This window comes from Anomaloglossus baeobatrachus, chromosome 2 (genome assembly GCF_048569485.1).
Source record: "Anomaloglossus baeobatrachus isolate aAnoBae1 chromosome 2, aAnoBae1.hap1, whole genome shotgun sequence".
NCBI classification, from domain to species: domain Eukaryota; kingdom Metazoa; phylum Chordata; class Amphibia; order Anura; family Aromobatidae; genus Anomaloglossus; species Anomaloglossus baeobatrachus.
Window position 1 is genome coordinate 745,275,447 of NC_134354.1, and position 24,463 is coordinate 745,299,909.

The following is a 24,463-nucleotide window of genomic DNA, read 5'->3' on the forward strand; positions in this document are numbered from 1 at the left end:
TCCCTCATCGGCCCGGCGACGAGTAAGATTAACCCCTTGTCCCTTGGGGTGCTACAATTACCTACCCAGCTTTACTTGAGAAAACGCAGCTGTTATGATGGCCGGAAGCACTGACGTTTAAAAAAAAAATGCAAATAGCGGAACGGCTTTAATGTCAGAGTCAGTGGGGGATACAAGACAGATGAATTGCTAGATATTGGGGTTGAATGGATCATGCATCATGGTTGTGTATGTAACTTTCCCACTTCTGTTGGGGGTAAGAATTGAATAACCTGAAATACTTAATTCAGCCATTTCACAGACCAAGATACGTAGTTTAGTTGACGTAGCCTAACATACAACATATTTATGAATGCTTTTGTTTTCTACTAACACATATACAGTGTGTCCACCATATCCCATCCACCGCCATTAACTTAAGAACGGCAGCAGCTATAGGCATAGAAGTGGTGACTAGATATAGTAAAGTAGCCATGCGTTACGCAATGAAACCACCTATAACGCCACCTGGTGGAAAACAACAGAGTTAGCATTTTTATCTCGAAAACGGAACGAGATAGAGGAAAAAAAGTGAATTAAAAAAATTGTAGGGCATCATCAATTCAACACGAATCGACACCTGACACCTTGTATACAGAAATGCTATGATAAGAACGTGTAAAACTCACAAGGCTGTGTACGTAAAGCGATACCTCATGGAGACCTTCCTACAAGTCATTGGGTATGGTGGCTGCGTGGCGTGGCCTCCACGCTCACCTGACCTGACCCCATTGGACTTCTTTCTGTGAGGTCACATCAAACAGCAGGTGTATGCGACCCCTCCACCAACACTGCAGGACCTACGACGACGTATCACAGATGCTTGTGCAAACGTGTCACCTACCATATTGCACAACATGCAGCAACATACAGTATGCTGTGCAGAGTCCAGATGTGCATTGCAGCTGACGGTGGCCACTTTGAGCATCAAGGTTAAATCATGACCAGCATTCAATGGGGGGGGGATATCATGGGTTTCATATCATAGCATTTCTGTATGCAAGGTGTCGATTCATATTGAATTGCTGATGCCCTACAATTTTGTAATTCGCTTTTTTTTCTCTATCTCGTTCCGTTTTCGAGATAAAAATGCTAACTCTGTTGTTTTCCACCAGGTGGCGCTATAGGTGGTTTCATTACGTAGCGCATGGCTACTTTACTATACCTAGACACCACTTCTATGCCGATAGCTGCCTCCGTTCTCAAGTTAATGGCGGTGGACACACTGTATAAATATATTCAGTGACTTTCCTTAATACAAAATGCCAGCACATGTAACTCAAAGATGGCACCTGCATCGTGGACAACGCCTAAGGTGATAGGGAGATTGAAACCACCCAAAGTTTGTAACAACCAATCCAGTAGAGATGATGCAAATTGCTACACGCCCCGAGCCCGACCTGCGATACTTGATTGGACTATATATTGTCTACACCCTTTTCTTATCTAGAACTATAAACGTTTTGTGAACAATAAACGGGCAGAATTCCTTTGGCGTCCGTCATGGAAGGAAGCTCATAACTGATGTATGTCTGTTATTTCTTCCCGCGTGCACACATGACATTATAATCTGAAAGAGCAGTCAGACCTTGAGACCTCTAGTGTCTCCCCTCAACACTTCATGGACATTTGTCTTTTTTCAACCTTATTAACCTATAACATTATCCTGTTGGGAGGAGGGCAGTGTTCAAAATACATTTCCCCTGCGCCAGATCTCCTGTGCTGGATGCAGACACGTCGGTGGTGTTCCTGGCTAGTGATATGTAGACCCGTAGCACTTGTGAGCTCTTCTAGCAATGTTTGGCTAATCCTTAGTCTCGGGTCTGGTGTGGGCTCAGGTGACCGTTTCCGCTTTGGCTGTAGAGTTCTGTCGACGGGGAAATTCCTGTTTGGAATTAAAGTTATCCCAATAATCCGGGTCCTCTGGAGCAAATGGAAGAGCAGATGCCATGAGATCTTCATAGGTGAGAACGGTGAATAATGTTCCCTCCTGCAGATTAAACAGAGACATTCAATGATATATACAGGATTGTCATCTGCAGGCTGGAGACTTGTGTAGAGAATGGCGGACCGAGCAGAAATTCACTAGAAGAACCAAATACAGTAAAATCTGCCACAGGGAGTAAATCCATCATCACCTCTGCTGGGATTAGACCTCAATACAGAGTTTCACTTCTATAAAGTTAGTAAAGCAACAGTCCAAGATAATAAAGCTGCAGAGAGCAATACATGGGGATCAATGAACGCGTGCTCGCACTTATCCTCCCTGCAGTCCCAGCCCACGTCCATAATGCCCCTCACCTCCTGGTTACACTGACTGCAGATGTCACAGCCCATATACCACACGTGACGCCAGATGCCAATTACTGTCCTCACCGGTGTACGGCCCGAGACAGGTAAGTGTAAGATACGAGCTACAACGTCACAGGCAATGGAAATAGAAAGTAAATCCAGACCACACTCCAGACCACTGTTATAAGGGGGCTCCAGACTACACATCCAGACTGCTGTTGTAGAGGGCTCCAGACTATACATTCAGACTGCTGTTATAGGGGGCTCCAGACTATACATTCAGACTGCTGTTATAGGGGGGCTCCAGACTATACATTCAGACTGCTGTTATAGGGTGGCTCCAGACTACACATCCAGACTGCTGTTATAGGGGGGCTCTAGACTGCTGTTATAGGGGGCTCCAGGCTACAAATCCAGACTGCTGTTTTAGGGGGGCTCCAGACTATACATTCAGACTGCTGTTATAGGGGGGCTCCAGACTACACATCCAGACTGCTGTTATAGGGGGGATCTAGACTGCTGTTATAGGGGGCTCCAGGCTACAAATCCAGACTGCTGTTATAGGGGGGCTCCAGACTATACATTCAGACTACTGTTATAGGGGGGCTCCAGACTATACATTCAGACTGCTGTTATAGGGGGGCTCCAGACTATACATTCAGACTGCTGTTATAGGGGGCTCCAGGCTACAAATCCAGACTGCTGTTTTAGGGGGGCTCCAGACTATACATTCAACTGCTGTTTTAGGGGGGCTCCAGACTATACATTCAGACTGCTGTTATAGGGGAGCTCCAGACTATACATTCAGACTGCTGTTATAGGGGGGCTCCAGACTATACATTCAGACTGCTGTTATAGGGGGGCTCCAGACTATACATTCAGACTGCTGTTACTGCTGTTATAGGGGGCTCCAGGCTAAACATTTGGAAGCCACGTAGTAGAAAGTCTACTGAAATTATGTACTGTGTTGTCTTGGGACAATAAAATTATAGGGGTAAAGGTTATTACTGCACCTGTGATTTGGGGAGTTTATTTGTATCTTTTCCCCCCAAAGCTACAGCCACATGATGCTTTTCATCCAGGAGCGTTTCCTGCAAAACATGAAAAAAAAAAACCCCTGAAGCTCAAAGAAGGATTTTTGTGTACTCACCGTAAAATCTCTTTCTCTGAGTCTTCATTGGGGGACACAGGACCATGGGTTATGCTGCTGTCACTAGGAGGCTGCCACTAAGTAGACAGAAAAAGTTAGCTCCTCCCCAGCAGTATACACCCTGAGCCGGAGGCGGACTCAAATCAGTTTAGTGCACAAGCAGTAGGAGGAGAACCAAACAACCCTAGATAAGACAAGGTAAAAACTATAACCAATTAGTCGTGCGACCAGTGGCCTGGGAATATGGTCACTGAGGCAACAGTCAGGTAATATGTAACAAAAAACACAAGCAGGGTGGGTGCTGTGTCCCCCAATGAAGACTCAGAGAAAGAGATTTTACGGTGAGTACACAAAAATCCTTCTTTCTCTATCGTTTCATTGGGGGACACAGGACCATGGGACGTCCAAAAGCAGTCCCTGGGTGGGAAGAGAACCATCACCGGAGATAGGCAGGAAACCGCTTCCTCCTGTCGGGCTTGACCCAGACCTACAAACACCTACCCTGTTACAGGTGTGCTACTGCCGCCCGCAAACCTTACGCCAAGACCAAGTGGCGGCCCGGCGGACATGGTCGGTCGACGTCCGAAGTCCAATCATCCAAGAGGGTCCCCTTGGACGGTAGAATGCGGCGGAGGACAGTCCTTCATACGATAGGCTTCACATATGGCGGAATGGATCCATGTGGCAATCTTGGCCCTGGGCGCCGGCATGCGCCTCCTGGAACCGGGTGGAAGGATGAACTGACTGTCGGTGTAAACCGAAAAGTGCGGTACTGAAGCCAAAAACGACTGAGGGCTCGTACCAGCTCAGGAACGAACTAGGCCCCTTTCAGGCTGAGAGAAGAGACTAGGACCGAACCCGAAACCCAATCTCCTTATTTGGAAAGAACGGTGAGCTGCCTTGGACAGAAAAAAAGGAGGGTTGTGGTCGGAGCACCCCCCTTGTCTTGCTGGAGGACCCGGAAAAAGGGGGGAAAAAAAACGACAAGAGAGGGCTGTCCGCCCTGATGACAGACGGCCACGAGGAGCCCACCTTTCAAAACAGGTGGGAGCAGGAAGAACTCGGAAAAGTCCAAACCGGGTGCCTTGAAGCGAACCCATCGCTAGATTAAGGTCCCACATTTCTAGTGGACGGCGCTGCCGCCGAGCCAGATGGACGCTTCTCTGAGTGAAAAACTTGATCGTGGGACGAGAAGTGAGAGGTCTCTGAAACCGAAATGACCGAGACGACACGTGGCCCTTAGAGGGAGGCGCGAAGAGCAGCATCCGGATCTGACTGCAAGCATGGCAGCAGTGAAGGGAGAGAGAGAGAGAGAGAGGAGCAGAGAAGATGTGCTCCTCACACCACCGGAGGAGCTCTTCACGTGTGGTAATAAACCTTCGAGGAAACCGGTTTCCCGGCCTTCATCATTGCCTGCATCCTTCTTGCCAACCGGCCTGTGTGATCTAGTACCCGGGATCTACTAGTAAGGCCGTCAAACTTAGGACTTCTGAGTCCTGGTGGAAGGGAGGGCCCCAACACGGAAGAACTGGACGGCCTGGAAGGCGCCACGGGGCATCTGCGAGGAGTTGAGTGAGTTTTGTGAACTATGCTCGCCTGGGCCACTCCAGAGCCATCTTCTGCCTCGGTCCATCTTGAGAACCCTCGAGATCATGGAAGCCGTGGGAAGATGCACGAGAGCCTGAACTGGCTTCACGACCGTGCGAGGGCGTCGACACCTAGTCCAGAGAAGGGGGCACCCTCGCTGCACCGTTGACTTGAAAGCTGGATCGGGAGGCCAATAGGACCACGACTGGAGGTCTTCCTTCGCCGGAGATCTGGCTGGTGACTTGCCTGTTGAGGAACCATTTGCCTAAAGCGAGGCCTTTCCTGTCGAGAAAATCGGCCGTCCAAACAAGGGATGTGCACTGCCGGGATTAGAGAGTGAAGGGACCCGGCCCAGAGCAAGATCTTCTTGACCTCTTCCCTTGCTATGACACTTCCTGTGCCTCCCTGGTGGATGATGCACGCCACCGCTGTGGCATGGTCCGACTGGAACCTGACTGGGCAACCCCGTCCCAGTGAAGAAATCGTAACCGGGTTAATCGGATGGCTCTGATTTCCGGAATGTTGAAGTGAAGACAACACTCTAGGGGTGTCCCTCAGGACCGTGCTGTGGGATGGTGGAATAGCGTACCCTAGCATAGGAGACTGGTGACGGTTGATACTATCCTCCAGAGGAGAAGGAGAGGGGACCTTCCCAAGGGACGGTTGCGAAGACTGGTCCACTAGGAAGGGATTGGCGGGTCACCAACGTAGACGGAACCTGAGGTCCGTAGCAAGGAGAGCCCTGTCTCCGTTCTTCAGTGGGGTCTGCTGGAAGGCCAAAGATGAAACCTGGTAAAGTGTACCACCGCTATCACCGCCACCAACTGCCGAGGACTCGCATACCAAACCCGATGGAACCGGGCGCGGATGGCAAAGGGTACGCGGGACTCGGTGCAGGGAGAAAAACTACTCCTGTGTGAGGAGTAACTTCCCTTGGACGGTCTCGAATACCGTGCCTAAAGGGATGATCCACCGGGCCGGGGTCTGAGAGGACTCCTTCCGGTAGCTCAGCTACCCTAGTAGCGAAAAAGTGACGATGACTGTCTAAACCTCAAGACGAGGGTCCTTGAAGGGAGAACTCTGGACCACCAGTTCGTTTCTGGGCGGAGTGAACCTAGCAGCTCTGTAGTGTAGGATGGGCAGGGGGAGCCGCCATGATCCCTGCAAGCGTTCTTAAACTGGAATGGTCCACTGCAACGCAAGGCGGAGGGACTGGTGGAGGGATAGAGGCGCCCTGACGGTTGCGGCGCGAAAGGCCTGGAACCGAGCGGTGAGGCGACGATCCTGATGCGTCTGGGCCGATGCTGGAAAAGATGTACTCTTCCCTCACGTAGCCTAGGGGAGAGATGCACTCTTCCCTCATGTAGTCTAGGGGATCAACTGGACTAGCCTATCTCCGAAGGGACTTTCACCTAAGGGCTGAAGGGAAGTCAGCGACTCCTTAGATGTCGCCTCCACATTCCCGATCCTGAGTCAGACGGGTGGTCACACTGCTGCTAGAGGCTCAGGCCGTGCAGCTGGCAGATGCCAGGGCTGTGATGAGAAGGTATTCACCGAAGATGACAACCAGTTCTGGGTCGGCAGAGAAGGAATGTAGTCCGCTGCCGAGGGTGTCCGCGGAGTCCATGAGGGGCGTCACGATAGGGACGAGAAGCCAGGCGGAACACTGGCGGGTCAACTACAGGGTAGCATGCCCCTTCCTTTCGGAGCCCTTTGGAGAAGGGGTAATGACAAATAAAGGGACCTACCGCTGGTAAACTTCGTGTCCGGGTATTGTCCGTGATCACGCATCACGCAGTCACACGGCGAACTGGATGTCCACTGAAAACCGCAGGGGCCCGCCACATTCGTCGTTCCAGGGTAGCAAGCCCATTCTCTCCGGAGCCCTTTAGAGAAGGGATAATGACAATAACACGACTTACCGCTGGTAAACGTCGTGTCTGGTTGTAGACTGTGGTCACTCAGCGACTCCAGTGTAGAGCGCGCCCATTCTCTCCGGAGCCCTTTGGAGAAGGGATGATGACAATGACAAGACTTACCGCTGGTAAATGTCGTGTCTGGTTGTTGTCTGTGATCACGCAGTAACTCGGCGAACTCTGGATGTCCCCTGAATACATCAAGGGTCTGCCCCGAATGTCCTAACAGAGACCTGCGTGCACGGAGAGAAGAGGGCTGTCCGTACCTTTACGGCTTGACTCACCATACCTACCATGCTATTCGTCATGCGCCAAACATCCTGGTCCTGCTCGGAGTCCAGCAGAGGTGGAACGCCTGGGCCATCACCTGAGAGGTCGAAAGGCTACCGGAGGAAAGGCAGTCTGGACCTGGGGATTAAGGTGAAACCTGGGGGGGGGCCGCAGAAGACGAGACCTGGCGGGTCCGCTTCGAGCAGAGGAAAAGGTCCCTGGTACGGGACTCACCTCCCCGAGGGAATCGCGCCAGTCCTGTGGATGGTATGACAGAGCGTCTGCCGGGGACGCAGCGCATGCGCACCAACCCGAGGGACGTCAGCGAGGGAATCTATGGCCTGAGACAGGGCGCTAACCAGCCGGCAGGGGCGGGATACAGGGGCGTGCGGTGCCAGGGGCTGCGGTAGCTGTCAACACTAATCTGACATTATTTGGGGGAATTCACAATTAAGGGAACCGCAACTTGAGCTTACCGGTCCAAAATAACTAATATCTCAAGCTCTGAGAACTCTATATAATAACCCTATTGAGATGTGTATCTCTGATGCAAACCAGTGCCCGAAAAAGTACCTGAAAGGGTTAATATATATCTACATATACTAGAATAATGTAAAAAACTCAACCCCTGATAAAAAACCCACTGTCGGTAAATGATTGTGGCTGTCTTGGGTCTATTTTTCCCTGAATAAGGGTTGCTGCAGCCTCAGCAACCCGCAGACTAGGAGTCTGCCATAATCCCTCTTTTTTTTTTTTTTTTTTTGCCTTTCTTTTGAAAATGGACGCTGAGGAGGCTGGAGGCGGGCCGAGGAGAGCGGGAAAAAACGTCCACCGCCCCCACTGTGATGCCTGGGGCTGAGCAGAGGGCGGAGACGGAGCGGCCGGCGGCCAATAGCGCTGCGGCGGGAGGCGGGCCTGGGACGCCGGGGACAGGGCCGAAGCCGGGGCCTAAATTTTGAAGCAGCCAGCGCAGGGGAAGGTAGAGACCGGCGGTCCTACCTGCGGAAGCGGCGGCGCAGCAGCGATGTCCGGGTACCGGCAGAGCTCTGCGTGTGTGCCGGTGGACTCCGCCGCCCGATGGGGACGTGGCCGAGACGCCCGGTGACTAGGCCCGGACCGGGGCCTAAATTTTGCATCCGCCCGAGGAGGAGAAGGTAGGAGAGGGTGTCCTACCTGATCGGCGGCGTCGCATCTGTCCAGTGTGCAGGCGTGGAGCTCTGCACATGTGTCTGTGTGCTCCGCACACCGGAGGAAAGGCTGCGGGCCCTAGGGAGAAGAATGAGGAAGGCAGGGAGGTGGACGCCGGTGGGGGGAGGGAGCCCCTCTGTAATGTAGCAGCGCTGCGGGCCCCATCATAAAATCCAGAGGCGCTGCGGAGGTCCAGTCCCTAATGCCGAGCCCCTTGCACCCTTTGGGGTGATACCGCAGGGTGAATAGGGGGTGCCCAGGAAGGTTCTGCCCCGCGTGCCAACCCGGGAGTGGTACCATGGAATTGGACGGGGGAGAGGGCCCGACGTCTCAAGCCTCTGCGACCCTGGGGAGTGGTACCCACATGGGCTGCGAAAGGATGAGTGAAGAAAATAACGATACCTGTAGAAAGAGAAGTACAACAGGGATGAGAGCGACGAGCGTCGCCGAGAAAAAAGAAAAAAATACGCAAAAAATCAAGTGGCTGAAGGGGGCCCAGCCGGCCCACATCAGCCTCCTACGACACTAAGCAAAAACTGATTTGAGTCCGCCTCCGGCTCAGGGTGTATACTGCTGGGGAGGAGCTAACTTTTTCTGTCTACTTAGTGTCAGCCTCCTAGTGACAGCAGCATAACCCATGGTCTTGTGTCCCCCAATGAAACGATAGAGAAATACAATTATATTGTCTGTCATATAAATCAGTCACAACTTGTCATTAGAGGTCCGGACTTATGGATTCTCCAGATCATAAAAGGAAGGGTCCGATACCTGTAATGTCCTTTATAAATATCTATCTGTAATCAATAACCACTTTGCAATATGATTTATAATACAATTCCCTACAATGCTCCCTATACAGCCATTTCCTATATTACAGACATGAGGTCACAGGAGGATGACCCCGCTGACACTTCTGTACAGCGTCCATCGCCCCCTGGAACAGGATCTCATCAGGGGGCAGCGCTGCGGTCACTTATCTGCTGTCACCTGATGACGTCTTGTTACAGGGGGATGATGGAGAAGTGACCGCGGCTTCAGGAGCTGCCACCACTCTTCTGCCCTCACCATCCACTTCTTCAATGGCTGCTACCATAGTCCCCACTTCTGACACAGTTGCCTCTTTTCTTGATACGAGACCTCATCAGGGTGCGGTGATAGAGGCAGGTGAGTGACACGTGACACCCCCTGGTGAGGATTCGTCTTCAGGGGCACAATACCCGGCCGGCAAATCTATGTATATGGTTTCCTGAACTGATGCAGTGTTACAGTGATACCTATACAGCGGCAATAATGCAGCCGGGGTCTTATTCTTGCAGCCCGGTGTTCAGGCGGCATGAGTCACATCACAATTACCCTTTCACTATATTTTTCTAAATAAATGTTAGCGGTTTTGCGCTTTATTAGTAGAAAGGTTGCAGGAAACTAATTATGTCACTAATGTGCCATACAGCTAATTCACAAGCACACTGCGGGTAGGAAGCGCCTGTATAATCAAAGCTATAAATCTCATTTTTCAAGGCTACATATCAACCCTACATTAAAAATACCATATTTTTCAGATTATAATATGATATAAAATATATACCATAAATATAAAAATTTGGGAGGGGTGCGTCTTATAAGCTGACTGTAGCTCACCAGGTGGGTGGTGGAGAGGGGTCACAGGAGGCAGGGGCGATGCTGCCGGCTGTGAAGCAGGGGCCATCCTGAAAATGTTGACGATGCGGGCTTCAAATATTGGCGCCCGGAGTTGGTGTGTGCACAGATTGTGCTCTCAGCTCAGATCTCATCTGCACATGCGCTGCCTCAGGCCCAATGATCTCCCAGCAGTGGACTTAAAGGAAACTGGTGCCCGAACATGGTGCGTGCGCATATGAGATCTTAGCTCTTCATTGAGCCAATAGCTCAATCTGCACACGGGCCAATTCCAGGCGCCATTTCTGTGAAGCCCGCGCTGCTGACAGTTTCTGGATGTTCCTGTCTCACAGCCCCCGCAGCGAACATCCGGGACACCTGCCGCACCACCTGCAGCATTGCCCTACTACACAACTGCGCCTGCCTCCTGTGACCCCGCTTCACCATCACTGCCATTTCCCCCCTGGGAGACACTACCGGATTATAAGACGGACCCCATATCTTTACTTTTTACCTTTTTTTCTCTATATTTGGGGTGCGTTTTATAAAAGAAAAAAATACGGTAATTCTGACACAATGTACTCTTACCTCGAAGACCCAGTTTTCATCCTCATCATCGAGCCACATCTTGGTCTCTGTATAAACCTTTCCCGGCTCCATATGGACGGGCGACACCTCAAATTCAATTCTTTGCAGGTTAAAGCCGAGGCCGACCCCGATGGCTTTTATAAAGCTTTCCTTCAGTGCCTGAAATCACAAACACCCACATAAGCCATGACTGACTGTGGTATAACCGTAGAGATCTATGTATTATTCACCATAGTCCTAATCAGATCAGGATCCCTCCATTATGTGCATTCAGCCTTATACATTTTCCAGAGATGAATAATGCATGTAGTTGTATCAGCAAAATATAAAAAGCAGACTGATATCTTACTTATCTTATTTTATTATTTTATTACTCCCGATAAGGATCTACAGCTGTGATTGCCCGATTTCCCCTCTAGCTGCACTGATCCCACAGACTGCGGCATTTAAGGGGGTTAGACCTCACTGGATCCAGACATTATAACTGTCTGTATTTGCGTTACAGGTCTGTACAGGAGGGGACCAGTTCTTTACATTCCCTGCACTCATGTATATGTATGTATATCTATCTAATATATATAGCTCAGTGTATGTATGTACGTACGTCCGCTAAAGGAATCCGCACCGTCGCATTTACAATCACGAAATTTTGCACAGACGCCCCATGTGAGCCAGGGAGTGTCGTAGACTATGTTTTGACAGAAAATTTAACCTCGTGCTTTACAGTTAAGTCTCTAAAATCCTGCCGCCATTAAACTGAATGGAGGTGGGAGCTATAGGTTATTAATAGCAACTGTCAGTGGTTGCTATAGATCAAAATAAACTGTTAGTTGAAGCTTATGCATGAGGTCATAGGATGTCAGTGGAGAGATGGATAGAGAGACAGAAAAAGACAGCCCGGGCAAAGAGACAGACCAAGACAGACAGACACATAGAGACAGACACAGAGATGGAGACAGATAAACTGATACAAATACAGACAGAGCTAGAAATAGTCAGACAGAGACATAGACACAGACAGACAAAGAGACAGACAGACAGCGACACACTGACAGAGACTGGGAGAGAGACAGTTACTATCCCGGGTACTACAGCTAGTTATATATATATATATATATACACACACACACACACATATATATACATACACATATACACATACACACACGCCGTATGCTGCTGAGTGTGAAGACATTTTATTAGTCAGCATCTTTTGTATTCTAATCCTTGACCTCTAGGAAATCTGCAGCCTGTGCGCCCCTGACTATAACTAATGTACAGTGATAATATATTGATGACAATACATAAATAATTGGAATTTAGAGGGGAACTCCATGACCGGTGTCCTATTAATCAGTTGTAAAATGTAAAAAATAACCACAGATCTGATCTGCCTCAGTGAATGACATTGGTCCGCGTGCAATATCTTTTATTATCGGATTTATAGGCTGATGTGAGTGAGCTGTAAGGATTCACCTTCCGTGAGTGCGGGGACTTCTCCGATCTTGCACTATTTACCCCCCCCCATGCACCACCGCTACAGTGGAGCACCGCCGATCACTTTGGCATTTTGTATATTGTGCAGCCATGATTTACCCAGTGGCGGTAGAACATGTCGAGCTGCGCCCAATCACTTCCCATACTGTTGATGGAGCGCCACTCTCTTTCCGTGAACTGGCGGTGCATGATACGAAAGAACTCTTCTGTGGAGCCGCTGCCTGAAAGATGGCAAACATAAATATAAATGGTGGTGACTAAATATTATAGGTCTCACTTTTAACAAGTAAACGTAACCTTGTTGTAATCAACTACTTGGGAGCGGAAAACATAATGTACACAGAAAGCTGCCAATCAGTGGTGTGGGCGGGGTTATAGAGAGCTCAGTATTCAGAGAACTAGTATATCTGCAGCACAGAAAACAAGTTTTAATCAAAGCTGCAGCAAGCAGCCCAATAAATCACACATCGGTGGAATCAAGGTCTCCGCCCGCACATCATGATGCTCTCAGATGGGGTAGGAAAATCCTACTACAAGTTTTTGATAGGGTAAAAGATCCCGATTAAAGCGTTGTATCACTTACTGGGCTGCTTGCTGCAGATGTAGCAGAGCTAAGGGTGGCTTTACACACTGCGACATCGCTAGCCGATGCTAGCAATGGCGAGCGTGAAAGCACCCGCCCCTATCGTTATGGCGATATGTGAAGATCGCTGCCGTAGAGAACATTATCGCTACGGCAGCGTCACACATACTTACCTGCTCGGCGACGTCACTGTGACCGGCGAACCCCCTCCTTTCTAAGGGGGCGGTTCGCTCGGCGTCACAGCGACGTCACTAAGCGGCTGCCCAATCAAAGCGGAGATGAGCGGGACGAACATCCCGCCCACCTTCTTCCTTCCTCATTGCTGGCGTGTGGCAGGTAAGGAGAGGTTCCTCGTTCCTGCGGCGTCACACGTAGCGATGTGTGCTGCCGCAGGGACGAGGAACAACTTCACCCACGCGACAGCAGCGATAATTGAGAAAGGACCCCCATGTCAACAAGGAGCGATTTTGGACGTTTTTGCAACGATCCAAAATCGCTCCTAGGAGTCACACACAGCGAGATCGATACAGCGACCGGATGTGCGTCACAAAATCCGTGACACCAACGAGATCACTGTAGGAATCTCGTAGAGTGTAAAGCCCGCTTAAGACTTCTGAACCACCTAGAATAACAATACCTGATAGCCTTGCATCATGTGTACACTGTGAATTATCAGAAAGCTGCTAATCAGTGGTGGAGGTGGGGTTACACATATTAGCCAGACTGGTGTGCATGAGAAATGTAGTCAGGCAGTAATACTCTCCTGCTGATAAAACACTGATTGTATTGAACTACAGCACATAGCCTAATAAGTGATACATCGCAGTAATCAGGGTCTCTGCCTGCACATTATGCTGATTAAACAGCAAAAGATCGGTGACAGATTCCCTTTAAAGAAAACCTGTGACTTGCTAGACAAAAACAAAACAAAAAAAAAACATCCTTGAGTTCTGCTGCTCTTTTCGGTTTTGTGCTGGGTCACTTCATTATAGATATCCACATTTGTTGCTTTCGGAGCACAGTATGTGAAATCTGTTGTGTTAGTCAGTGTCAGGAGGGAGAGGTAAAAGTCGCGGGCATGAGAAGTCTCAAAAGAAATGGTCAGTTGCTCTACAGAGATTTCACATACTGTGCTCAATAAGCAAAAAATGTGACGGTCTCCAAAAGAGTGAAGTAGCGCAAACTCCTGCCGCCTGAACCATGAGCAGCGTGGACCAGACACTGGCAGAAGCATTATTGTTTTAGGTTCAGATTCCTTTTGAAGCTTGTCAAGGTAGGCGAGAGTCTGATATGTTGGGGTAGAGCGCTCCAGAGTATGGGGGAGGCACGGGAGAAATCTTGCATGCGGTGGTGGGAAGAGGAGAGGAGAGGGGAGTAAAGGAGATCTTGTGAGGATCGGAGGTTACGTGCAGGTAGGTACCGGGAGACTAGGTCACAGATGTATGGAGGAGACAGGTTATGGATGGCTTTGTAGGTCATGGTTAGGGTTTTGAACTAGAGTCGTTGGGCAATGGGGAGCCAGTGAAGGGATTGGCATAGAGGAGATGTTGGGGAGTAGCGGGGTTCTTTCCCGGTGAAAGACCTGGCTAGTTTCCTGCCAGCGTTGAGAAACATGTGATGGTGTCTCCACGGCTTTCTTGTTTTGCATATTTTCGCAGGGGGCCTTGTTCTAGAATCACTGCGTTGAGAAACACGTGATGGGGTCTTCGCAGTGTTGGATGTGGATCTCCCCAAGGTCAACCATCCTTACCTATGTAGTCTTCTACTAGGCATTGCTCCCACTAGCCAGTTTCCTACTCCACACTTATGAGGGGCAAATACTCCGAAACAGCTGTCTGTGGATAACATGTTTGGCATAGGTGGTCTCCTTGACTGGAGGCTGCCCTTCCCGTGGTTGTTCCTTCCTGGTGAAAGGCCTGGCTAGTTTCCTGCCAGCATTGAGAAACATGTGATGGTGTCTCCGCGGCGTTCTTGTTTTGGGGAGTAGCGGGGAGACAGGTGGATTAGTCGGCCAGCCTAGTTTAGGATAGATTGTAGGGGTGGCAGACTGTTAGAAGGGAGACCACAGAGCAGGAGGTTGCAATAATCCAGGTGGGAGATAGTAAGGGCATGCACTAGGGTTTTTGCAGCTTCTTGGGAAAGGAATGTACGAATCAAGGAAATATTTTTGAGTTGGAGGCGGCAGGAGGTGATGAGGGCTTGGATGTGTGGCTTCCAGGACAGAGGCCACACGGTGCCCACAGTGGATTCCATTGGTTCCTTTTAAATTAATGGCTCCATCAAGGATCTGTTGGGGTTTTGTCTGGAATACTATATTCAGGTATTCCAACAGAGCTCAGAATTTACTGTATTAATGTGATCCTCGCCCTGCTCTGAAATGCTGCATTGTTTGAGAAAATATATTTTGAAATGTCGGGACAAGGAAGGGAGTCTGGGGAACCCGATGGGAGGTCGGTCCCCGTCACCTTCTCAGCTCTCTCCCCCAGACTGTCTGAACTCTTCCTCTACTTATACACACAAATGGGAAGAGACCTGACGATCTAAGATAGTGGGACGGGCAGGAGCAGCCAGGGACCGGCCTCCTGGACTAGTCCCCATTGGCTTTTTAAAAGGGAACCTGTCAGCAGATTTGGGGCCTATAAGCTGCGGCCACCACCAGTGGGCTCTTATATACAGCATTCCAGAATACTATATATAAGAGCTCGGGCCGCGGTGTAGCACATAAACACTTTATAATACTTACCTAAACGGTAAGCGGTGGAGTTTGGTCATATGAGTGTCTCCGTTCACCGGTGCCGGCGCCTCCTCTTTTGACCATCTTCGTCCTCCTTCTGACGCCTGGGTGCATGACGTGTCCTGCATCATACACACTCGCCGATCCCGCGCAGGAGCACTACAATACTTTGATCTGCCCTGCTCAGGGTGCTGCGCAGGACCTCAATGCCGGCGAGTGTGGATGACGTAGGACACGTCATGCACCCAGGCTTCAGAAGGAGGACAAAGATGGTCAAAAGAGGAGGTGCCGGTACCGGAGAACAGAGACACCCATCTGACCAGTCTGCACTGCACCACCCCTTAAGTGGAGTATTAAAGTGATTTTTATGTTCTACACAGCGGCCTGGGCTCTTATATACAGTATGTTAGAATGCTGTATAGAAGAGCTCATTGGTGGTGGCCGCAGCTTATAGGACCCAAATCTGATGACAGGTTCCCTTTAATACGTTTCTCTCTAGACTGTGGCAGCGTTTCTAAGTACGGCCTCATACACCTATACACTGTGTTATATCATTGTATGACATGTAGTTTTCCCTGTTGGAGTCCCTCGTCTGCTCAGATTTTATTATCACTAATGAAGCTTTGCTTTCTCGATTTGCTAAAATCTCTTGCAGCAGAAAATAAATCAAACAGCTCCAGAGAAGGAGCAACAGCGCCACCCAGTGGTCATCTGAGGTAAGGCAACAGCGCCACCCAGTGGTCATCTGAGGTAAGGCAACAGCAAATAAACCCCAACACATCACAATTCAAAAGACACTTTAATGCAGGAATATCCACTGGCACAATCCATTATTCAGACCTCAGTATTAACCTACAGTCATTTCTGCTGATAGAATCAGGAATATTTCACATCGGACAATAAGAACAGCTAATAATAATACAGTGGAACCTTGGTTAACGAGAATAATCCGTTCTGGGAGGGTGCTTGTAAACCAAGTAACTTGTTCAGCAAAGCAAGATTTCCCATAGGAAATCATTGCAATGCAGACAATTCATTCCACAACTTGTTAAATGTCCCATCCTGGTCCCCTATTGTGCCAACACACACACACACACACACACACACACACACACACCTTACCTTACGTTCCCTCTCCGGCCTCATGGATCTTACAATTTGCCAGTACAGGATGTGTATCGGGTATGCATCGCGACGAGGGAGGATCTTCCGCTGCCAGAGAAAGTTCCTCCCTCGTCGCGATGGTTACCCGATACACATCCTGTACCGGCGAACTACAAGAACCATGAGGCCGGCGAGGGAACGGAAGGTAAGGTGAGCATAATGTGTGTGCAGGTTTGTTTGTGCGGACTGCAAGAGCGGGTCAGAGTGCGGTGGATGTACGGAACCGGAAGTGTGTGCGGTATTTTGCTCGTTCAGCAAAGCTTGCTCATAAACTGACTTACAAATTTACAGCAAGCTTTGCTCGTATAGCGAAATACTCGCTAACTGGGTTACTCGTTAACCGAGGTTCCACTGTAATAATAATAATCCACCTGCGAAGGAGCTGAGCTAACAGATACATCAATATCATCACTCCTGAGCGGGGCATTGCAGGGCTCAGCCATTCCTACACAAAACCCAGATCTCACTCATCAAGGGTATTTAAGCTTGCCCTGAAAAGCCGGTGTCCAGTACAAACCCCAAACTTTACGGTTCGGGTTCGCACATCCCTACACATGACCTTTATTTCCAACAAGATGGGGCCTCCCCACATTATTCCAGACCAGTCCGGGAGTATTTCGATAAAGCACTTGCTCAGACGTGGACTGGCAGCGCGTTCTCCTGACTTTACTCCAGTGGATTTCTTCTTTTGGGGAACGCTCAAGGACAAAAATTAGAAATGAAAACCACAAAGTGTCGGTGATTTGCAAAGTTACATCAGAGATTCATTACAAGAATACGCAGATACTTGTGGAATCGTGAAATGTCAACCTCAAAGCTGTGCCCATTGTGATGACGGCAGAGGAGCACAATTGATTGTATATAATAATCTCATATCTACATTGGTTGTCAGTTACCAGAATGGGGCCTGTTTCTCCCTATGACGGACCGCAGGGCAGAAGCTGACCATCCGCTGGAAGCTACAGAGACTGAATGGGGCGTGCGTCTGCCCTCCATCCTAATAGGGATAGCAGTTCCCTGTTGTGCCGATCACTCGGACTCCACAATCTATAAGTCATCACATATCCCAAAGTGTTTTCCAGAGCCGCGATATGAAAACCACATCCGTACCTGGTCGGTCAGTTTTCATGATGTCAACTCCAACCTGGAGCTCGGTCTCCGCAGCCAGAACGGCGTAATGGCCCTGATGGGAGACATTGAAGCTAAAGTTTGTGAGGTGCGGAGGAGCCCCGCTGACCAGGAATGGCTTCCCTTTCGCCGTCCTGTCCAGCACTATCTTATCCCAGGGGATCTGAAGCTTCTCTGCAATCAACTTTCTGATCAGAAGACGTCCGGCCTGAAAAACAGAAAAGGAGACCGCGTTCTGTACCGAGAACTTGTAATGTTAGTGAGCAGAAGATAGGAAGCTTCACACTAAGAAATCATCAGCTCCGGCCCGAGGGTACAGGACAGGAGACATCAGCACTAAGAGCGGGAATCTTTAGGTTATGAATCAGTCGCATGACTGCACACATATATGTTCTTTGAAATCTTCCAGCCGAATCTGTGCCCCGGCCGGCTTGTCCCAGCACTCCTGTAGGTGACTGACAGAACTCATGTGCACATAGTGAGGGACCTGTCAATCATCTGGAATTAGCCGTATGTTGCGCTGTTGGACTAGTCACGTCTCTCTCTGTGGGTCGGATCTTCTACCTATATGTTCTCAGAAATACTGAGGCATTCAGAGTGTATATATATATATATATATATATATATATATATATATATATATATATATATATATACACACATACATACATACATATATAATATATATATACATACATACATATACACACACACACACACACACACACACACACACACACTAGCTGTACTACACGGCTTCGCCCGGGTTAATAACTGCTGTTAACAAAACAGAATGTATTAACAAAAATTTATTCTGCACATAAAAACCCACAAAACAAATAGATATAAATGTAATTATTAAAAGGCAAAAACTAAGCTAATAGAAGCATTTCACAACATATATTTCAACACCACAGACATTCCATACAGATTTAACATCCTATGACCTCACACAAGCTTTGTTATACTGAGAATGTCCTTTGTTGCCTATATTAACCAATCAGAGCTCAGATTAATTTACTGTAGCAAAATAGAAGCAAAGCTGTGATTGGTTGCTATTGGCAGCCTGATAAATCTCCAGGCAACAGAAAGCCCTCCCCCTGACCGTATATATTAGCTCACACATACACATAATAGACAGGTCATGTGACTGACAGCTGCCGTATTTCCTATGTGGTACATTTGTTGTTCTTGTAGTTTGGCTGCTTATTAATCAATTTTAATTTTTGAAGGATAATACCAGACTTGTGTGTGTTTTAGGGCGATTATGTGGTGAGGTTGGTGTATTTGTGGTGAGATGTGTGCTGAGGGTGGTATATGTGTTCAAGCACGTGGTAGTGTGTGGCGCATTTTGTGTGTGTGTTCATATCCCCGAGTGTGGGGAGTATCCCATGACGGGGCCCCACCTTAGTAACTGTACGGTATATACTCTTTGGCGCCATCGCTCTCATTCTTTAAGTCCCTCTTGTTCACATCTGGCAGCTGTCAATTTGCCCCCAACACTTTTCGTTTCACTTTTTCCCCATTATGTAGATAGGGGCAAAATTGATTGGTAAATTGGAATGCGCGGGGTTAAAATTTCACCTCACAAGATAGCACCCGGCGCTGCCCGGGACAGTAACTGTCTCTCTGTTTCTCTCCCATTCTCTGTCTGTCTCCCCCTCTGTATATATCTCTGTCTCTCTTTGTCTGTCTGTCTCTTTCCCTCTCTTCCCCTGTGTCTGTCTCTTTACCTGTCTGTCTCTTAACCTGTCTCTGTCTCTTTGTGTCTGTCTCTTACCCTGTCTATGTCTGTTTCTTACCCTGTCTGTGTCTGTCTCTTTCCCTGGCTGCATTGTGACACGCCAACATTCCATATAAGGGCATGGCTGCGCATTCCTCTGAAGTTCTGGCTGCACTGTGGCTCCCAGCTCCATTCGCTTTAATGGAGGCAGGTTTTTTGGTGAATAACTGTAAAAAGCGGGGTTAAAATTTCCCCTCAAAACATAGCCTATGATGCTCTCGGGGTCCAGAAGTGTGAGTGTGCAAAATGTTGTGGCTGTAGCTGCGACGGTGCAGATGCCAATCCCGGACATACACACACATTCAGCTTTATTAGATGTGTGTATAATATATATTAAATATTATACACACATATACACACACACTACAGACCAAACGTTTGGACACACTTTTCTCAAAGAGTTTTCTTTATTTTCATGACTTTAAAAATTGTAGATTCACAATGAAGGCATCAAAACTATGAATTAACACATGTGGAATGAAATACTTAAAGTGTGAAACAACTGAAAATATGTCTTATATTCTAGGTTCTTCACAGTAGCCACCTTTTGCTTTGATTACTGCTTTGCACACTCTTGGCATTCTCTTGATGAGCTTCAAGAGGTAGTCACCGGAAATGGTTTTCCAACAGTCTTGAAGGAGTTCCCAGAGATGCTTAGCACTTATTAACAACACATGTCTCAAACTTAGAGCCATAAATATAAACACCAAACCGGCCGGTATGAGGCGGGGAGGGTGTCAGCACTACTCAAAGTACTAATAAAACACAGGAGAAAAAAAGAGTAAAGTGCAAAATCCATACTTTAAGACAGACAAAACAAGGAGTGATTAAAAGCAGAGTATACTACCAAACCAATAGGGATGCATTTACAATAGTCCCTTAATCATGTGAAATTATTACAGTCCATAATAATGCATAGGAGTCTGACCAATATTTATTGGACTTAAGGTAGGTAAGAACTAGCCAAAAATACTATCAGGACTAAGAGAAGCCGTAGAGATGTAGGGTAGGGGCTAGTGGGACACGTAGTGCAGATGAGTCATGAAGGAATCTCCGGCAAGGCAGGGAGAGACCGTGATGGCTACAATATCGGGCACCAAAATGGTAAAAGCACATTTAAAAAGGTATACATTGCAGTGAAGGGCCATATAAGAAGGCACAGATTGAGATTTCTCTTACCTAAAGTGCGAGTGCAGGGTAGCGAGAATCTCGGTGTGCCTGGGGTGCCAGTCAGCCCACGTACTATCCCCTTAGTAGATGAATTCCCTAGAGAGCGCCCAGGATCTCCATCCGACGCGCGTTTCGCGGATAAACGTAGCTTTTTCAAGGTGGGGAGCCTAAGTGGTGACCTCAGAGTCAGGGGTCCCTTTAAAAAGCCCTCCTATAATGACCTCATATGAGACAGGTGTGCGGTCAGACCTGCTGAGGCCGGAAATTACGTATTTAGTGCATTGTAAAGGAGTTCAGTGCGGTGGTCAGGGACAAGTTTCCCTGGTAACCGCCGCACCGGAAGTCCTAATAAAGATCGGAAAATCCGGCCACCAACCCCGGAAATGGCCGGTTTTGGGTACATAATATAAATCAAAGACATGGCGATTGTAGTAGTTAAAGGGAGATATATCCCCCTAGTATCCGCTGCCACCGGAAGTCGTCATTCATTAAGAGGTCGCAGCCTCTTCTATATTCCCGGTGCAATTATGTCAAGTGACAGCAGACTCAGCTAATAGCCACGAGAATGTGGCGTGATGTCTATGTACCATAATACATTGCACCGGAAGTCGTCATTCATTCTAAGACCTTAGCCTATCCTATGTGATCAGTGCAGTTATGTCGAGTGGCGGATGTCTCTGCCAATGGCCGCCAAGGTAAGGTGTGACGTCTGTGCATTGTGATAGACAAACAAGCCTGAGAGCCCCACGTGGTCCAGGGGATGCATCAACCCCCCTAACCACACCCCGCCACTCAGGGCCAGGCTGGGAAAGGGGCGTGCATAACTACACGCCCCCATCCTACGTGTACTCTGAAGCCGGCGCTCCTGCCTGATCCAGGGGACGCGTAACCCCGGAAACAGAGCAAGAGCACCTAGCCGCACAGTCTCACGCAGAAGCACAAGGCCAGAACGTCACATCACAGGCCGCCATACTATCATGCAACAGTCAAGTAATAGTTTCATGACCAAGATACCGGAGATAAAGCCACTTGGGGAACCCGGGGCATAATGAAAGGGGAGGCCCTCAAATGGGCAGTAGGGGATGTACCCATAACTAGAAGCACCAGGATGTAAGATCACTATGTAAAGCACATATAGTATAACACATATATACATACATACATACAAATAAAAGTCAATATATGTTCCATAAAAAGCACAGGAATCTTCATCCGGGTCTTCAAACTGCAATACAGCTAAGTCAGATGTCTTCATCTAATTCATAGGATAGGGTTTCACAGGTCACAAAACCAGACCGCACCAGTAAATAACTAGTATAAAAGAGGAGGAAAAAATTAGCTCTCTAGAGAAGGGGACCACTAGTCTGGGATCACCACCAATGAGCCAAAAACTCACTCACGGTAGTAATAACAGAGAGGGATGCAATAAAATAATGAAAAATAAAACAACATATAATATAAAAAGAGGAATAACTCGAAGAGGAGACACGAGGATGAGTCGAAACACATGCTATAGAAAGGACACGAAACTAATGTTTTCGTTGAGTCCCTTAGGGACTAAGGTGTCCAAAATAGTAATCCACCTGGCCTCAACCTGGGCGAGCCGCTTCTTTAGGTCACCACCATGGGACCCGCCGCGTACAACATCGATTCCCCGTACCTTTAAGCCAGAGGGATTACTATTATGAACTTTCCGAAAATGTCGAGGGAGCGTTCTCGTGGCTATTGGCTGAGTCTGCTGTCACTTGACATAATTGCACCGGGAATATAGAAGAGGCTGCGACCTCTTAATGAATGACGACTTCCGGTGCAGCGGATACTAGGGGGATATATCTCCCTTTAACTACTACAATCGCCATGTCTTTGATTTATATTATGTACCCAAAACCGGCCATTTCCGGGGTTGGTGGCCGGATTTTCCGATCTTTATTAGGACTTCCGGTGCGGCGGTTACCAGGGAAACTTGTCCCTGACCACCGCACTGAACTCCTTTACAATGCACTAAATACGTCATTTCCGGCCTCAGCAGGTCTGACCCGCACACCTGTCTCATATAAAGTCATTATAGGAGGGCTTTTTAAAGGGACCCCTGACTCTGAGCTCACCACTTAGGCTCCCCACCTTGAAAAAGCTACGTTTATTCGCGAAACGCGCGTCGGATGGAGATCCTGGGCGCTCTCTAGGGAATTCATCTACTAAGGGGATAGTACGTGGGCTGACTGGCACCCCAGGCACACCGAGATTCTCGCTACCCTGCACTCGCACTTTAGGTAAGAGAAATAAATCTCAATCTGTGCCTTCTTATATGGCCCTTCACTGCAATGTATACCTTTAAATGTGCTTTTACCATTTTGGTGCCCGATATTGTAGCTATCACGGTCTCTCCTGCCTTGCCGGAGATTCCTTGATGACTCATCTGCACTACGTATCCCACTAGCCCCTACCCTACATCTCTACTGCTTCTCTTAGTCCTGATAGTATTTTTGGCTAGTCCTTACCTACCTTAAGTCCAATAAATATTGGTCAGACTCCTATGCATTATTATGGACTGTAATAATTTCACATGATTAAGGGACTATTGTAAATGCATCCCTATTGGTTTGGTAGTATACTCTGCTTTTAATCACTCCTTGTTGTGTGTCTTAATAAAGTATGGATTTTGCACTTTACTCTTTTTTCTCCTGTGTTTGATTGATGCTTAGCACTTGTTGGCCCTTTTGCCTTCACTCTGCGGTCCAGCTCACCCCAAACCATCTCGATTAGGTTCAAGTCTGGTGACTGTGGAGACCAGGTCATCTGGCATAGCACCCCATCACTCTCCTTAGTCAAATAGCCCTTACACAGCCTGGAGGTGTTTGGGTCATTGTCCTGTTGAAAAAGAAATGGTACCAACTAAACGCAAACCAGATGGAATAGCACGCCGCTGCAAGATGCTGTGGTAGCCATGCTGGTTCTGTATGCCTTCAATTTTGAATGAATCCCCAACAGTGTCACCAGCAAAGCACCCCACACCATCACACCTCCTCCTCCATGCTTCACGGTGGGAACCAGCCATGTAGAGTCCATCCATTCACTTTTTCTACAAAGACACGGGTGGTTGGATCCAAAGATCTCAAATTTGGACTCATCAGACCAAAGCACAGATTTCCACTGGTCTAATGTCCATCCTTGTGTTCTTTATCCCAAACAAGTCTCTTCTGCTTGTTGCCTGTCCTTAGCAGTGGTTTCCTAGCAGCTATTTTACCATGAAGGCCTGCTGCACAAAGGCTCCTCTTAATAGTTGTGTTAGAGATGAGGTGTGTCCAAACTTTTGGTCTGTACTGTATGTATGTATATACACACACACACACACACGGCTGTCATTGTGCATCCAGGATCTGATTCATACAGCCAGCACCAATCACTCAACAGGATCCCATTAAAGGTCACCAGCGCTCCCAATTATCTAATGTGGATTTTAGGCCTCCCGATACTGCCCAGGTGGATTTGGAATAGTGCAGGAAGGGTTAATGCTGTGCTACAATGAATAGAAAAAAACTCCAATACAAATTAATGATGATTTTCTTTAACGCGTTTCGGAGAGTTCTTTCTCCTTCATCAGGTTAAAATCACGTGATTCATGGCAGTTCAGAATTAACCCTTCCTGCACCATTCCAAACCTTCTTACACGACGGGCTGCAGCAGCCGTGTTATACGCTAGTACAGCGGTTGTGACTGTCACAACCCATCAAGGTGACAG

General features: G+C 48.2%; 1 protein-coding gene across 1 annotated transcript in view; it reads right to left on the minus strand.

Annotated features, from left to right (window-relative positions):
• Positions 1–1,212: 1,212 nt before the first annotated feature.
• LOC142290675 (L-aminoadipate-semialdehyde dehydrogenase-phosphopantetheinyl transferase-like) overlaps positions 1,213–24,463 on the minus strand; it is a 26,237-nt gene continuing 2,986 nt past the window's right edge. Inside the window, exons 2-6 of the mRNA XM_075334662.1 lie at positions 17,754–17,979; positions 12,262–12,383; positions 10,666–10,824; positions 3,345–3,422; positions 1,213–2,029 (exon numbers count right to left, since the gene is read on the minus strand). Of these exons, the coding sequence (XP_075190777.1) occupies positions 1,874–2,029; positions 3,345–3,422; positions 10,666–10,824; positions 12,262–12,383; positions 17,754–17,979 (741 nt within the window). The 3' untranslated portion in view covers positions 1,213–1,873. The remainder of the gene's footprint in view (positions 2,030–3,344; positions 3,423–10,665; positions 10,825–12,261; positions 12,384–17,753; positions 17,980–24,463) is intronic.